Below are 16924 nucleotides of genomic sequence, written 5' to 3' on the forward strand. Positions count from 1 at the left end.
GCCTCGTAGCGCTCGCTCGTACATCTCTTCCGCCTCCTTAAGCTTCCCTTGATCAGAGTAGAGGAGGCCGAGATTATGAACCGTATCGAGTGTCGACGTATGCTCCGGCCCGAGCGCTTTCTCGCAGCCTCGTAGCGCTCGCTCGTACATCTCTTCCGCCTCCTTAAGCTTCCCTTGATTAGAGTAGAGGAGGCCGAGATTATGAACCGTATCGAGTGTCGACGTATGCTCCGGCCCGAGCGCTTTCTCGCAGCCTCGTAGCGCTCGCTCGTAAATCTCTTCCCCTGCTTTAAGTTGAACCTGCTGAGTTAATAGCTCAGCGATAAGAACGGCTCTCGAGAGTCGATCATCAGCTAGATCTTCCATAACGTCACCACGACGGTCGTGAATGTATCCAAGCCGTAACGCATGTGTTGTCAAATCGGCCAGATGGAAATGTCCAAGAGAATAAAAGTCTTCTTGTTCGACCGATGCCCCCACACAGTCGAAAGCGTACCAATACTGCGTCTCGTCCACCACCTCGTTCAGTGTCGCTAACGTCCAATCGTGTACACAGGTATGCATACTCCATGAGGCCACCGACGTCTGCACCTCCAGAAAGCAGTAGCTCGTTAGCTTTCTCATCGTACTTTCGAACTCGACATCGCTGGAAATCACGCCACGCAGCCACGGCGGTGACTCGTTAGAGAGCCCCGCGCGGAACAGCTCGTACCAGAACCGTCGATTACTAAAGTATGCTAGCAATCCCAACCACCTCGCCGCGTCCGCGTCCTCGTGTTGGAGTCTAGAATATGAGAGATCCCATGTGGTGTAGAGTGTGCGTTCCTGATACTCCTGGAGTGGAAGGGACCGCTGTGGGTCGATATTCCAGTGCTGCTCGTACTCTTCAAGATACCGTTCGAAAGTGAAGGTGCTGTAGCGAAGATATGCTCCGGCGGTGGCCAATGCGAGGGGGAGACCAGCGAGTCGTTCAACAAGCCGCCGCGCATGGCTATCTAAAGAGTGACAATGAGTAAGTCTCTCTTAGACATCATCGATAGACTTACCAGAGCTAGTATCTTTCCGTCGAGATCGACTTTCTAGAATTTCAACGCCTTCTTCAACTCTCTGGAGAGGCTGCAGCCGAAGCTCCGACCCCGCCACAAGATCCGGCCGCCGTGTCGTCACGATGATCGCGCCGTGAGAGACATATGGGTAATATAGTTCAATATGATACTGACCGGGCTCATCGTAGTTGTCGAAAATGAGCAGCCATCGCGTGTTCTTCTTGTCCGACAACCATCGCCGTATCTGGATTAGGGTCTGATCGTCCTGTAGTCCTTCCGTATCCCGGACATCAAAGATGGCCGCGGCCACGAGCCGGAAACTGTCCTTGAGCGTGGCCTCCGACACCGCATTGAGCCAGAAGATCGAGTCGTACTCCTCCTGGTGGCGCTTCGCGAACGCGATAGCTAACTGTGTCTTACCCATGCCACCCGTCCCTCCGACCACTAGCCGTCGCTGCTCCGGAGACGAGTCACCGGGTCGCAGAATCTCTCGCATTTTCGTAATCTCCGACTCACGCCCGATGAAGAGTTCCTTGTCGATATGAGGTGCCTGACCGAGGCAGAGACCAATAGGCTGTCGGAAGCCCAAGTCCGCTTTCTGTCTGAAGACTATATCTATAAGACGATTAGCTTGATCTATTCACAAGAACTGAACATTCAACGTGTGGAAAGAGGACATATGTTCTAGGAGATTGGCGATTGGAAAGGCCACGAATATTCAGTCGCGAACCTGACAAAGTATATAGCTCGAGGCACGCACAGACACCGAAAGCGTCGCCGTCTACTCGCCTTTTACCCTCCCACTGTTCAATGAAAATGTCATCCTCGTGGCTAGTTCTTACCAATGTTCTGCGTTGTCACCGGCCCATTATTATTGATCTGTTGCCCGCTGCCGGTGTTATTCATCTGCGCCCCACCCTGGCTGTTGAACGTCATCCCCGAGCCCGCCTCGTCCGGCACTGACGACTGCACCGATTTCATTTCTTGGACGATCTTCTCCAGCTCCGCCATCTGCTCCGGTTTGGCAGACTTGACCGCATGATGGTTGACCACCAGTTGTACGTCCTCCGTAATCGACACCATCAGCTCTTCCACCTTGTTGCCCTGGCCCAGTCTCTTGATGACTTTGATGTATCGTTTCTCCCACCCATCGTTTTCCCCGGGTAGGACCTTCTCGAAGATTTGTCTTAGATTTCCCGCCTTTTCATCGCATCCTTCCAGCGTCTTCTCTAACGCCTCGCAGACGTCCACAGGCAGGGAACCTTGGATCGATTGAAGGTGGCTCTTACAGGTCTCGAGGGTGTTACGGATGATAGGGAGTCGGCGTCCTACGGCGTGGAACGTGTCTGATAGCTTTATGTCTTTCTGTACGCCGTCGTAGACCTTGATTGAGGCATCAATGATACTGATGACGGCCGAGGTCGCGCCGATCACTTCCAGCCCGGACATCTTAAGAGTACGCGTCAACGGGTCTAGTAAAGCTTATTCTCCGAAACCGTACAGAGAGCGCTCGACTGAGGATTTAGTTTCAAAACGACGACTGCGTAGCGATTTAGAAGCTATCGGGTAGAGGGTAAAAGCGACCATGGTCAAGCTGAGGGGTAGCTGAATAAGTCCGGTGACCACGTAGGCAGCCACCACAAGCAAATCGCTACGAGGCCGTGATGGTTATCTGCAGCTTCAGGCGCCAATGTTCAGATCACGTGTAAATACTCAATGTCAGTGATTTCGCTCCATGAGATCAGTTACTACCTAGTACCGTACAGTACAGTACCGTGTGAAGGGGAATGTTTCGTGATTTGTTACTGACTGACGAGTAACCGTCATTTTGATCCTCAATACGATTGGTGTATTCTTCGGCAAAGCTTGATCGATCTAGCGAATGATGGATCTGCTAACGCTCCACTCCGAAGAAAAGAATCTTTTCGAATGTATTTGGGGAGGAAACCGGTTTTGCAAGTCTCTGTATGTGACGAGGTAGATCCTGTCTCCATACGAGCAGTGTAGTACCTCGCAGAGTCATGGTTCTCTTAGATGTTCCTGAATTGGCCACGTAGCCCATGAGTGGATATACTCGATGCAGGCTCAGTAAAGACTCTAGTGCAAGGGTCCCCTCCTTTTCGTGGTGTCCTTTTTCTCCCATGGTCATACATACATACATCAGGGGCGTTGAATACTCGTATGTCCGTATGTAGAAGGCAGAGACCATACATACAACCCCGGAAATACAGTCCGAACAAATTTGGCTACCTAGAGATGCACGCGACCCCGTTTGTCCGTTGTCCGTGTCAACCCCCCACAATAGGCAGGCTGGCAGGCCCGTATTCGGTTTTGGCAAGTCTCGTCAACATTACCTCGTGCATTTCATCACGTCCGTCCATCACGTCCCGCGTCCCGCGTCTCGCGTCCACTTGAAATAACTCGTACGCAGTTGCCAGGTTGCCAGTTTGCGAGGTTCAGGGTCAGGGTGCCAGGGTAGAGTTGACGCGACGCGACAAGACAACTCGATCAACGGGTTCTCCTCCTGGCCCATCGTGGTGGTGGTGGAGTGTGCACATAGAGTGATGCGTACGAACATCCAGCGACCACGCCGGAAAATAAATCCGGGATGAACAAGTTGTGGATAGAAACTCGGTGCCCCGTTGGAAGAAAGAGCCGCTAAAAAAGAAAGTAAGCTTTGAAATTGAAATGGAGACGGAGATAGGTTCCAGTCAATGACCGGAAATACGATTCTGTGGAAAGTGATTGGATGGATCATCTGAGGAGGTGCTGACGGAAGATATCACTACAAGGATATTAGTGGAGGGGGGGAGTAATCTGGATTGGGGGGTATTAGTGACTATTTTGGATATGAACTACGAGAACCTCGTAATTGGCGAAGTAATGAACGTTATACCAGAGTGGGAGGAGCTAGTGTATGTACGTGAGTACCTCGTACGAGGTAGCTACCTACTTGTTAGAGTAAAGGACTACGTAAATAGACCTAGCGAGCAGAATCGTCCTCCGTCTCAAGTCTCCGGAAGACATTGGTAGCTATCTATGTACCAAGTACTGGTACCAGCACAACATAGCGTCCATCAACATGCTCAACCGGCCAACCATGTCGCTTCGGCTTTTCCATCCGGGCCGTTACATCATTTTCATGTCTCTTGACGGAAACACCTCCACGACTAATTATCATTGAATGCAGCCCCTGTTGCGCCCCTGGTATCCGCCGTGACGTCCCAGGACCACCTACCTACTATGTAAGTACCTACTCGTGGTTCCCCTTGGGACCCTAGAATACTCAACTCGTCACGCCGGGACCTGTAGAGATACATACACAACAAGTGAGTTTTATCGAGCATATGCAGTTTTTGTTTTTGTTTCCCAAGGCGAGAAATAATAATAAATAATAAAAGACGGTTCTAGACCTCGTCGTTGTTGTCATCGTTCGAAATATATCCGGCCCCCCACCAGGAGGGGAGGTTTTCATCTGATATTTTGTGCCCCGGAACAGACAAGCAGACAGACAGACCGCTGGATCTTGTTTCCGGCAAAGGGGAAAAAAAATATGGGTCTGCCCGTAAATCTATTACAGAGGCAAATGCGCTTCATCGGTGACCCTCGCGCGGCCCCTTGGCGCTTCTGGTATCCAGAGAAACCCTCGTCCCAGAATATGCCCGGGTGTATTTTTTTCTTTTTCATTTCTCGATTGTAGGCCTCAGATGTCTATCGAGATGTCAGTCTCACCCGCAGGACCGCCCGCGACTACTATGCTGTCGACCGCTGTAGCTCGTCGAGCAGAGCCTCCGCAACACCAACTCAATCCCGATGCTTCCAACAGTGTCCCGCGACCCCTCCTACCCCGGCTGCAGAGTTTGACGACCGCCTCGTTCTTGGGCATGATGACATCCCGGAAAATCGGCAAACGGGCTCGCACCAACGTCACCGTCGCCTGCGACGGATGCAAGCAGGCGAGAGCAAAGTGCGACGGCAAGCAGCCCTGCCAGCGGTGCGCGAGACGGTCGTCGGGCTGCAGATACGACCAGGCCCACGACCGTCGGCAACATCGCGGATCCACCGACGAGATACAGGCGCTGACTGCGCGGTTGGTTCGCTACCAGCGCGTCATCTACCTGCTCCGCAACTCCTCCCCCAGGGACGCAGCCAACATTCTCCAGCGCTTGAGGTTGACATCCGACGCCGACGCGGCGGGAGATCAGAAACCCCTTCCTCCTACCGACGTTAGCTTTGTGGCCGCCGTGCAGTTCTTGCTGCAGACCGAGCACGACTCGTCCACGGCCAGCAGTCTGGAGGAGACGGCCGCCTTGGTCGACTGTGTCAGGCGTGACATGGACGATGATCCGCCGCCGCAGCACTCGCCAGCCACCCCCAAGAAGCCGTCCCCGGCCCCGCCTGGTCGTGAGAATGACGAGATACCCCGTCCCAAAACTCACAGCAGGGCCGACTTTACCGTACAGGGCCTCTTGTGTCAGGAAGTCAGGGACGAGGGGAACCCGTCGACACAGCACCTGACCTGACCGGTACATATTGAGAGAATGTCTTGTTACCTTTTCTCTAGAGAGAGAGTTCTTGAGAAAATCCTTGAAAAGCGTCGCAAAGTGACTTTTACTAGGGCCGCTTGAAGAAGCGCGCCCGCGTCCTCGCGGGTTGGTGATGATGTCAAATCAAGTCAAGTCAAATGTGTTGTATACGGAAGATCGTAAGAGCCACTGGCTGATTGACTGTTTATATGCCATATTGCCACGTGCTCAGCCACCCAATCACCCAACGTGCCAGCTTGTGCCAGCCCATGTACGCAGGTACTCCGGATCGGAGATTCTTTCATCCAGTTGGACCTGCCCAATGCCCCTCACCAGTTATAGTTGGACTCCGGGCGCGAGGAACACTAATGACAAGGAAAGAGGAAGAGAGACAAAGAGAGAAAAGGGATCTCATGTTACTTGTGTTTATTATCATCTTTCGACCGATATGTCAACGAGACAAGGGGCTAGTCGTGCAAACGTACGAGTAAACAAGTCCCTCGTATCCCCTCTCCCATTCTCCTATTAGGGTCTGCACAGGTATGTGAATTTAATTTCCGGACTCATAACTCTCAAAATAGCGAAGCTTCTCTCCTTCTCTTGTCTCTGTTACAGGTTGTCCCCGCGCGGTGGCACCTAGGAGGCGATCCAAAGGGTACGGAACGAGACTGTCACCCCGCAGCTTGCTTGTTTGCTACCTTCCTGCTCAAGCCTTGATCTGGGCATCCGCACTCGCCACGCCGCTGGATCCGTTGCTCGCCGTCCGGTTGAGCCTGCGCTTGCTGACGAGTCTGAGGCCGCCGACCAACATGATCAAGAGTTCGGCGCCGAGGATGACCCCCAGGGTGACCATGGCGCCGATGACGCCGGCCACGGCCTTGCTGATGCCACCGCCGCCGTGATGCTCAGACGAGCTGGAGCTGGAGGATCCGACGGCCGTGGAATTGTCGTCGCCCAGCGCGCTGGGGCTGCACACGCCGGTGGAGTTGCCGCAGGCGCTGCACCACTGGGCCTGCGAGCCGATGGCGAATTTGTTCGAGGACTCGACGAACTCGGACCACGGGATCGGGGAGCGGTTGGTGCCGAACAGGGGGAATTCGACCGGCTCGCTGATGTTCGAGGTGGTGCCGTTGTGGAAGTAGAAGCGGACGCTGATGTCGTCGGCCGAGGGGAAGGCGGCGCCGCTCCCCACCGTGGCGTTCGTCACGAGCTCCCACACGAGGCTGGACGCGTAGTCGGGGACGCCGTAGAAGAGCGGGCTGGCGGCCGTGAGGTTGGCGAGGCCAAAGTACGAGAGCATCCCGGCGTAGGCGCCGAACTGGATGTTGAGCACGTTCTTGCCCTTGCCCGCGATGGTGCCGTTGAGGGCCTCGACGACCTGAGCGGCCATGATCGACCCGGTAACGGCACGGATGGGTTCGCTCTCGTTGTATGCCAGGCCCCATTCGTGCTCGTCGGCCAGGGTGCGGAGTTGGAAGAAGTCGGCGTCGTCGGGGAGGGCGACGCTGGCGTTGTGGATGCTCGCCACGTTTAGCAAGTCGAAGATGGTGTATGCGTTCTTGAAGCTGGTCTGGGACTCGGTGTAGGTCCGGTTCACGAAAGGTTGCATGTCCGCATAGAAGCCCTTTGTGCGGTTCAGGGTGGACTGGTATTCGTCGCTCAAGAAGTAGTTGTTGGAGCTGATCTGGGCACTAGATCATAGAAACACGACACATAAACACATTAGTATATGATATTCTTGTTCATTTCCACTTCAGAGCTTTCTCACTAAAGTGTGTCAAGCAGCCTGCCCTGTCCGCACTCTTGATGGAGGAAGGGAATAGGTAATGCTACTCCGGAAAGAAATGACAAGGAACTCACTTGGCACAATTTGTCGCCCCTTGCAGCCAGGCAGCGTCTTCACTTCCGGCGCCGTTGGCAACCGTCTGCACGGGAATCAGTTGGTAGCCGTTCAAAGGTGTCTGCACGACAGTGCCATTGCGAAGTGTCTGGCTGCCCAACGTCGCGCCGACCGGTGGGTAGAGGCCTTGGAGGAAACCCATGGCGGATGGCATGAGGACATTGTCGAGAGGCGCTGATGCTGTGATCTGAGACAGCTTGACCGTGTCGGGCTGGAGGCCGAAGATACGACGGCTGCCATCACTGGCGACGTAGCGGTTGCGATAGTAGGTGCCCGAAGTGAAAACTTCCTGTTATTTATTCCTGTTAGTCAAATTGCGCCTACCATCTTAAAAGAGCAGCTGATCAGAAGAGCCCGGTGGTTCGACAACATACCTCATAGCCAAGGTCCGTGAGAACAGTTGGTGGTGTCGCCTTTGCAGTCCTATCTCCATGTCTGGAGAAGAGGTAGACACCGAGGACGGTCTCGGCGGCCGCAGTGGAGCATGCCACGGAGGCGATGAGAAGAGCTGAGCTGCGCATGGTGACGAGAGCTGTTGTGGTGGTAGAAGAATAGGTATGAGCGAGGGATCCTTTAAAAATGCTAGAATGTCACACCACCAGATTCCTGCTCTAGAACACACTGGTCTGCACAGCGACAGTATAATCAAAAGAAGTCAGAACTATACCTTTGGCCAGCAGCAAACACCACCTTTTGTCGACACAAGCTTGGTGTTGTGCCGTCAAGTGTATACTTCAAGGCTGAGGAGGAGAAGGAGGAGAAGGATTCAGTTTTCTGGGCAGGTCGGGCTCTCCTACCGTAATAAGTACATGTTCAGCGAGGGCGACGGGGGAATCGTCTTATCGCTCCGCAATTCGCGCGACGGGTCGCACGATCACATGTGGAAACAGCAACAAGAGGAAAAGTTTTTACCCCGCGGACATCGTACCTCGTAGTCGGACATGGCCGGCTCATTCCTAGTTTCTTTTAGTAGGGAATGCGACGTTGAAATCAAAAGTGGGTATCGGTGATCGAGAGATGGGGGAATGAAAGCCTAGCCGAAATATCTCTGGCCGGCACATATTACCCTGACGGGACTGCGTGAGAACCATTGACCGTGCCAATGAAGAGAGCTCTCAGGTTCTTCAAGTGAGGAGCATCAAGACTCTGGAGGAGCAGAAGTGGGTAGCTTAGCCCTGGAAGCCAATGCGAAAAGCTTGAACTGCTGGAATGCTGCTAGCATACGTAGAAGTAAGAGACCTGGTGGCGCTCCAGGCTGACAGTGCAGATGTGCGTTCCTCTGAGCAACAAGGGTATTGGTTGGTGGCAGGTTGCGTGGCAAAGACAAGATAGACGAAGAGCCAGAGCCAGAGCACGACGAGGAACCTCCCTCCCTGTCGTTAAATTCACTGCCCAACAGAGATCAGACAAGCAGAAGATCGCTGATCGTAAGGTGAGTGAGGGGAAAAAGTTCGGGTAAGAGTAGCAAAACCAATGGCCAAATGATCAGAGCCCGGAAAAGACGGAAGCCCACGAAGCCAGAGCCATCGCAGCCCATCAGAGGCTTAACATTGACCCCGGCTTAACTGGATAGCCGAATGCCCACCAAAACCTACCCCAAGAGGTCCAAGCTTCGGGTGAATGAGCTGCCTAGGGTCTGCTGGAAGACACAAATAAGCGGCACAACCGGGCATCAAGTCATGTTTGCCTCTGCTTCGATGCTAGACTCCCCATATCATGGCTATGACTCGGTCACGACTGACGGTATTGACACCTGTAGGAGGAGAGTCTTTTGGCGAGCGAGGTCCGGAGAGAATAGCCCGTGGAAAGGGAAAATTCCCAATGGCACCAGAGGAAGAGTCGGTATCGGCGCTCCCTGCAAGTCGTGACGCTCCCTAGGGACAGCTACCTCCGCGAAGACTCCCCCAGACTTTGCAAAGCGCTGCTGTCTTTCGGGTGAAGGAGGAGCACCAAAGGGGAGGCAGGTATTAATAATAGCAAGACTCCGAGACGAGACAGCGATCTCGGAGTTCCCCAAATTAGCAAAGTGGCTGCCTCCACCGCTCTCGAAACCAGGGTTTCGAGATTGTCTCGGAGATTCGACGTTGCCTTCTCGTTTGTTCCTGTCTGGAGTCTCTGTTCTGCTTGCATCTCCGGTTTTGGGTGATATAGACGGGGTCGTCATCTTATAGATGACATGCAGTGTATTTCGAAAGCGTGGCGTCAGGCTTCAAGCCCATCTCTCTCACCTCGAACCCTTTTGAGGGTTCATCAGCCTCCTGAAAGACAGCCGCCGCAATGGATGTCTCGAGTTCACATACGCAACCTCCACCAGCGCCGGAGGGCGACCACCTCATCGCTGAAGGCTATGAATAACAAATTCGAAGTAATCGATCACCAATATGACGCCGTGGTAGTTGGTGCAGGAGTAAGTGATTTGAAGTCGCTTCTTGGCGTCGTTCTATTTTTTGGGCGGACTGTTGCCGTTTTCTCTGAGCCTCAACTTCTGGGGTGCTGGATTTTCTTCCCTTTGACCAGACTACTGATGAGTGATTGAGGGGAAAATAGGGTGCAGGACTTCGAGCTGCAGTAGGTCTTGTCGAGAGCGGACTTGATACGGCTGTAGTGACCAAACTGTTCCCAACTCGATCTCATACTGTGGCCGCCCAAGGGGGAATAAATGCTGCGCTGGCCAAGTAAGTCACATTCTTCAGATCGGTTTAATATGGCCCAACTAATGCTTGCAAAGTATGCACGAGGATGACTGGAGATGGGTAAGTCACAAGCACGGCGAGAGTGCCTTTATATCAATGTTCCCAAGACAGATGCTGATTGATTCTGTTGATCGACTCCAGCACATGTACGATACAGTAAGTTGACCACCTAGGCCCCTAACCAGTGATGCACGAACCATGTTCAAGTCACCGTCCTCGAGATGGACTTCCAGAGTAACCAAGTTTAGGTCAAAGGATCAGATTGGCTGGGTGACCAAGATGCGATCCATTATATGTGCCGCGAGGCCCCCAGAGCCGTAAGAGAACTCGAGGAGTACGGAATGCCTTTCAGTCGCACCGAGCAAGGCAAGATCTATCAAAGACCTTTGGGAGGACAGAGTCTGAATTTCGGCACCGGAGGACAAGCCCATCGGACCGCGTGCGTGGCTGATAGAACTGGCCATTCTATGCTGCATACCTTATACGGGCAGGCCCTCAAGCATAACTGTCAATTTCATATAGAGTGGTTTGCATTGGACCTGATTATGGACGGCAAGGACTGTATTGGCCTGACGGCACTCGACATGGAAACAGGCACCTTTCATCGCATCTTTGCCAGGAACACGATTCTCGCCACGGGAGGCTATGGCCGCTGTTACTTTAGTGCAACGTCGGCACATACCTCAACCGGAGACGGCTTAGCAATGGCTGCAAGAGCAGGTCTTCCCCTTCAGGATATGGAATTTGTACAGTTCCACCCGAGCGGCATTTATGGCGCTGGAGTCCTAATTTCAGAGGGCGCCAGAGGCGAAGGCGGATACCTGCTAAACGGCGAGGGAGAGCGTTTCATGGAGCGTTATGCGCCAACAGCAAAGGACCTTGCAAGTCGTGATGTCGTCAGCCGGAGTATGAACATGGAGATCAGAGAGGGCCGGGGTTGTGGTCCAGACAAGGATCACATCTTCCTCCAACTGTCACATCTGCCGAAAGACATCCTTATGGAGAGATTGCCGGGAATCGCAGAGACTGCCAGTATTTTCTCGGGCGTGGATGTCACGAAGCAGCCGATCCCCGTTCTACCAACCGTGTAAGTCTTTCCTCAATTGCTCGAGAAACGCAAACTGACCGGTTGAAGGCACTACTGTATGGGGGGTATACCTACCAACTGGAAAGGCCAAGTTCTAGATGTGAATCCAAGCACCGGAGAAGAGACCCCAGTCAACGGTCTATACGCGGCCGGAGAGGTCGCATGCGTCTCGGTGCACGGCGCTAACCGTCTGGGAGCAAACAGCTTGTTAGACATTGTCGTCTTTGGCCGAGCTGCTGCCGGCCACATCGCCGAAAATAACGAGAAAGGCATGCCAGTCTTCAGGAATGGGGGCAGCATTTCGCCGCAAATGGGAGTGGAGGGTTTCGTGGACCTGGAACACCTACGAAATGCAGATGGAAAGAAGTTGACCTCTGAGCTCCGTGCTGAGATGCAGAAGAATATGCAGAACGACATAGCGGTCTTTCGAACAGAAGAGAGTTTGAAGACAGGCCTGGAACACCTGCAGCAAGTGGAAACCGACTTCAATACAGACGTCTGCGTCAAAGACAAAAGTCTGATATGGAATTCCGATCTCGTGGAGACATTGGAGCTGCGAAACCTTTTGACATGTGCTGCACAGACTGCCAGAAGTGCTCTCGAGAGAAAGGAGTCGCGCGGCTCTCACGCTCGAGAGGATTTCCCTGAAAGAGATGACCAGAACTTCATGCGCCATTCTCTGAGTTGGCAGAAGGACGTTGGCCAAGGCATTGCCATCGGCTATCGAGATGTGATTTTTTCCACACTCGATGAGCAGGAATGCCAGACTGTGCCGCCGAAGAAGAGGACGTACTGAGTGGAGTCCTCATATTGTTGGCCGAACCATGATCACGTACATACACCAATTGAGCAGAGAAAAAGGTTATCAAACGCTCATCTTGGTAAACTTTGTAAATTGCGCTTAGATGGTATCTGCTCCGCCACTACGGGGGGTTGTTCGCACGCAATTAAACTTGATTTTCTACAGCAAACATCACCGCAACCTCCGATTCAATGAAATGAAATGCGCGTGCTGCCAGTGTAACATGATTTTTGCCCATCATTACTCACGCTTTTGAGGCACCGGTATTATCCATGTCTTCAAGAACCTCTACCTCTGGCCGCATCGTCGGTGACCTCCTCCGAACCTCCAAACAAGGTCCATCATGCGACCATCTTCGCTTTCGACAAGCATTCTGCAAAACCCCCCGACACTCGCGCCATGTTTCTACGGCAGCTCCTCAATTTTCCGAAATGGAAGTTGACGCAGATAAGCCTCCGCGTTGGTCCCAAACTCCTCCTGCACTGAAAGCCCCCGTGCGCGTACGCCCACCGCGGATACAAACACCTCTCAAGATCAACAAAGATCAGCGGAAGCTGGATGATTTCTACGTCAAGTTTTTGGGAAGAGATGGGGACAAAATGCTGTCAGAAGAGACCAAATGGCTAGCTGTCACAAACAAGAGTTTCGATGCTGGCCGGAGAGGGTTCAATGACCGGCTTGCATTTTTCGGTACTGGCATAACTCCATTCCCCACTGCTCTACGTGGTGCAATACTGATGGGTGGTTACAGGCAAGCGTATACTCGAGCTCCAGTGTTCACTAGGACTGATAAGCGTCGCGGATGCTTCACGCTACACAAAGAGCGAGGAGCAGGATCCGTATGGACGGCAACCTTTTCGACACCCTGCAACCGAGTCCGTAGAGTGCCTCTTGGGGGGTGCTCATCATTGGTTTACAAGTCATAAGCAACTATCGACGTTGGCGGAGCAATACGGTCTACCGGAAGTGGTACGGTGGCATCCTAGGGATGTATGTACTCTGACCGAATCCTCTTCTCGTTCACCCTCACTAACCGCGTCACAGCCCGAACGTCTTCAAGCATCTGGCTCGGAACTGGTCTACTCACAAGCGATCCTCGCAATCATCGGCGCTCTAGCCCTGGAACAAGGCGGTGCCGTGGCGAATCAAATAGCAAAGGAGAAGGTGCTGGTGCCTCTTGGGCTGAAATTAAATTGGAAACCAAAGGCAGAGCTGGCGCAGCCGTAGCCGCAACGTTGGGGTATCTATTACTCGCACATGTGTATTAATAGCTATTGGCAATATACCGCCATCACGGGGCATGTACAGGAGATAGAAGAAAAAAATGTCTGGGGCCTCTGACACCGCCTAAGCAACCGTCGAAATAAAATATTCATGCTCAGCCAGCTCTTATGGCACCGTCCACGAAGTTTAAAAAAAACTTCGTTCGGTCTCCGCGTCTCTAAATCGCAAAGGTCGGCAACTGAATAGAACCACGAGACTGCAAACAAAATGTCCACAGTCTCAGGCAAAGATGCTGCATTGCACTGTCTTTCGGGCGCGTTGGATATGGAAAAAGAGAAGAAAGAGGAAAATTGGTCCAGAACATTTTTAACTGAAGGCGAGGCTGTCTGGGTGGACCGCTCTGGCTTGGCGGCGGAAGCGTTGTGAAAACTACCGAATACCAATTGTTGATCCACCAAGTTTCCAACTCGTTAAGAAGGACAAAGCCAAGGGTGCTACAGCATTTCGGCAGGAGTTTTCCTCTCTTCAGGATTCCAACGAATCACACAATTGATGAAATCGACAAAGAGCCCTGCATTCATGCCTTCGAGTCGCTCTTCCCGCTTCGAAGGAGAGAGCCATTCCCGTCCATTGAGCCGCTGAGCATTTCCATCTCGATCAGCTTCGAAAATCTGCAAGAACCAAGAATCGGGACTACTCACTTGATTCGTCAAAGTATTCACCTCGAACAGGACTCGAATCGAGCAGTTCCAGAGGAGGAGGTCCCAGAGTTGACACCATCATTGCGAGACAGTGCCTGCCCTGCTTGGCCTGAATGTAAAATGAGTCGGAAGTTCTTCTAACACAATAGCGTCCGTCATGCGATGATTTCTGTTGCTTCAGATGCTTCTGGACCAGAAATTCTCGGTCTTCACCTCGAATACGAACCCCTATTTTCAAGAGCTTGAAAGAATTGTCCCTTTTGTCATTTAACACAATTTTGTGAGAAGAGATCGAGTATCTTACTGCAGATCTCGGGACAACCACACGGTAGGATAGCATCCGACCCCAGCTTCGCAGCTGCTTGATAGCGATCATTGAAGATCTCGTTCAAATGAACAGAATTGTAGGTCGATTCCGAATAGTGTTTCAATGTCTCTACCTCGATTCCATTCCTCTGTAGTGTATGTACTCGCCGCAGGGCAGGACGGTTCAGGGATTCCAGGAGCTGCCGAGATAGCATCTGGACGACCTGCAAACTTGAGATTAGCCCGCGAACTCCGCCAATGTGAGATACTTTCGTCATCGCTAGAGTCGCTGTCGATGTAGTAGGGAGATGGGGTGAAAAGATGCACAGAGTGATGCTGCGGCCGTGGCCAGGACCTTCCCATCATTTCAAAGCGCTGGGTATCCTCGTGAATCAGAGATTTATAGAGGGTCAGGGCACTGGATAAGACATCTTGTTGCAGGATGTGATTCTTGGGAGGAATACCACGCTCAGGTGGTCACAAGGCCGAACAAGGCTGCACGAGGCTGCACTGGTTTCAATATTTCGCGAGGCTGCGACACGTGCGGGTCTGGTACAATGCGGAGTTGGACTTGTAAACGTAAACGTAAACGAATTCAATCCCCATAAATATTTATTCCACGTTCCACTCTCACCCTCTCACCTTCCCCTCCACCCCATTCTCTTTCGCGTAATGCGCTACTTCTCCCAATCGTCAACCTGACCTCTTCATCATCTCACTGCAATCTGGTCGCTGCTCCTCCTCTACCCCTCTCTCTTCGGAGTCTCCAGGCACCATGGCGTCTGCGGTGTTCTTCCTCGACTTGAAGGGCAAGGTGAGCGACATGAACGCGCGAGCCTGGATAACATGACACATGATACTGACGCATCCCAGACTCTTCTTGCTCGCAACTATCGTGGTGATATTCCCATGTCCGCCGTGGAGAAATTCCCAATCCTTCTTTCCGAGGCCGAAGAGGAGTCCTCTGCAGTCCCTCCATGCTTCTCTGATGAGGGCATCAATGTTCGTCGCCGGTCTTCTCAATGAATGTGATCTCAGCTAACCACTCTCCAGTACCTCTACATCCGCCACAACAATCTCTACCTCCTCGCTCTCACCAAGCGCAACACCAATGCTGCAGAGATTCTGTTGTTCCTCCACAAGATCGTCGAGGTCTTTACTGAGTACTTCAAAGAGTTGGAAGAGGAGTCAATCCGAGACAATTTCGTCATCATCTATGAGCTGCTTGATGAAATGATGGACTTTGGATACCCTCAAACCACCGAGTCCAAGATCCTTCAGGAGTACATCACCCAAGAGTCTCACAAGCTCGAGGTGCAGGCGCGCCCTCCTATCGCCGTCACCAATGCGGTGTCTTGGAGGAGTGAAGGCATCAGATATCGCAAGAATGAGGTCTTCCTCGACGTGATTGAGTCTCTCAACCTCTTGGTGTCATCCACTGGCAATGTCCTGCGATCTGAGATTCTTGGTGCAATCAAGATGAAGTGCTACCTTTCTGGCATGCCTGAACTCCGCCTTGGTTTGAATGATAAGGTCATGTTCGAAACCACTGGGAGATCCACTCGAGGCAAAGCTGTCGAAATGGAAGATGTTAAGTTTCACCAGTGCGTTAGATTGTCCCGCTTTGAGAACGACCGTACCATCAGCTTCATCCCACCAGACGGAGAGTTCGAGCTGATGAGCTATCGCCTCAACACCGCGGTCAAGCCATTGATCTGGGTCGAGTGTGTTGTCGAATCCCATTCTGGTTCCAGAATCGAATACATGTTGAAGGCGAAGGCTCAATTCAAGCGAAGATCGACTGCCAACAACGTTGAGATCAGCATCCCTGTTCCTGATGATGCTGACACTCCAAGATTCCGCACCAACATTGGATCTGTGCACTACGCGCCGGAGAAGTCTGCAATCGTCTGGAAGATCAAGCAGTTTGGTGGTGGTAAGGAGTTCCTCATGCGAGCGGAGCTAGGCCTTCCTAGTGTCAAGGGAGACGATGAGCGTGGAGGCGGCATGACAGGTGGATTCGGCGGCAGTATGGGTGGCATTACAGGCGAAGGAAAGGCCAAGAGACCCATCAACGTCAAGTTCGAGATTCCTTACTTCACCACCAGTGGGATCCAGGTGCGATACTTGAAGATCATCGAGCCAAAGGTTTGTGTCCCACCCTTTACTGTCAGTGACGGCCTCTAACACTACACAGTTGCAATATCCATCCCTGCCATGGGTGCGCTACATCACACAGTCCGGAGATATCGCAGTCCGCTTGCCAGATGTGCAAGGTGGTTGAGCCATCAAATGATCCCGCTTCTTCTTGTAGCAGTGATCCCAACCTTGGCGAAACCACTCTCAACGTAAAGCAGCGGAATTTTTGCTGGCCTCACAGACACCTGGTGCAAGCGGTCGGTGACAAACTCGCTCAACCTGCCATGTACGACATTACCTTGGCGAAAGAAAAAGAATTGCACAAAGCGACATGAATCTTGGTCGCCCCCCTGGACAAAAGCCACGAGTTGGAGGATGAACGGCTTTCAGGTCCAACATGCAATCACAACCGAGCCAAAACAAACGAGCTGCAGACACCAAATTCAAACACACCAAAAAAAGAAACAACTTATCGACTGCGTTAACCGCACCACTCATGC

At 52.5% G+C, this 16924-nt stretch overlaps 5 protein-coding genes across 5 annotated transcripts; 4 read left to right on the forward strand and 1 right to left on the reverse strand.

Annotated features, from left to right (window-relative positions):
- Positions 1-4765: 4765 nt before the first annotated feature.
- Positions 4766-5569, forward strand: AYO21_12016 (hypothetical protein; the record flags this gene model as incomplete). Its single annotated transcript, XM_022661862.1, has 1 exon — positions 4766-5569. One exon carries the CDS (start codon positions 4766-4768, stop codon positions 5567-5569), a length of 804 nt encoding a protein of 267 aa, XP_022505823.1.
- Positions 5570-6278: 709 nt separating this feature from the next.
- On the reverse strand, positions 6279-7993 carry AYO21_12017 (hypothetical protein; the record flags this gene model as incomplete). Its single annotated transcript, XM_022661863.1, has 3 exons — positions 6279-7263; positions 7433-7761; positions 7847-7993. 3 exons carry the CDS (start codon positions 7991-7993, stop codon positions 6279-6281), a joined length of 1461 nt encoding a protein of 486 aa, XP_022505824.1.
- Positions 7994-9753: 1760 nt separating this feature from the next.
- Positions 9754-12048, forward strand: AYO21_12018 (succinate dehydrogenase, flavoprotein subunit; the record flags this gene model as incomplete). The annotated part of the gene is made up of 6 exons (XM_022661864.1): positions 9754-9879; positions 10020-10147; positions 10201-10225; positions 10277-10321; positions 10414-11252; positions 11301-12048. The coding sequence occupies 6 exons, from the start codon at positions 9754-9756 to the stop codon at positions 12046-12048; spliced, it is 1911 nt and encodes a 636-aa protein (XP_022505825.1).
- Positions 12049-12326: 278 nt separating this feature from the next.
- AYO21_12019 (hypothetical protein) lies at positions 12327-13281 on the forward strand (the record flags this gene model as incomplete). Its single annotated transcript, XM_022661865.1, has 3 exons — positions 12327-12744; positions 12806-13044; positions 13099-13281. 3 exons carry the CDS (start codon positions 12327-12329, stop codon positions 13279-13281), a joined length of 840 nt encoding a protein of 279 aa, XP_022505826.1.
- A 1779-nt stretch (positions 13282-15060) lies between these two features.
- On the forward strand, positions 15061-16472 carry AYO21_12020 (hypothetical protein; the record flags this gene model as incomplete). Its single annotated transcript, XM_022661866.1, has 3 exons — positions 15061-15099; positions 15159-15287; positions 15339-16472. The coding sequence occupies 3 exons, from the start codon at positions 15061-15063 to the stop codon at positions 16470-16472; spliced, it is 1302 nt and encodes a 433-aa protein (XP_022505827.1).
- Positions 16473-16924: the final 452 nt, after the last annotated feature.

The sequence above is a fragment of the Fonsecaea monophora genome, assembly GCF_001642475.1.
Source record: "Fonsecaea monophora strain CBS 269.37 chromosome Unknown Scaff207, whole genome shotgun sequence".
Classification (NCBI taxonomy): Eukaryota; Fungi; Ascomycota; class Eurotiomycetes; order Chaetothyriales; family Herpotrichiellaceae; genus Fonsecaea; species Fonsecaea monophora.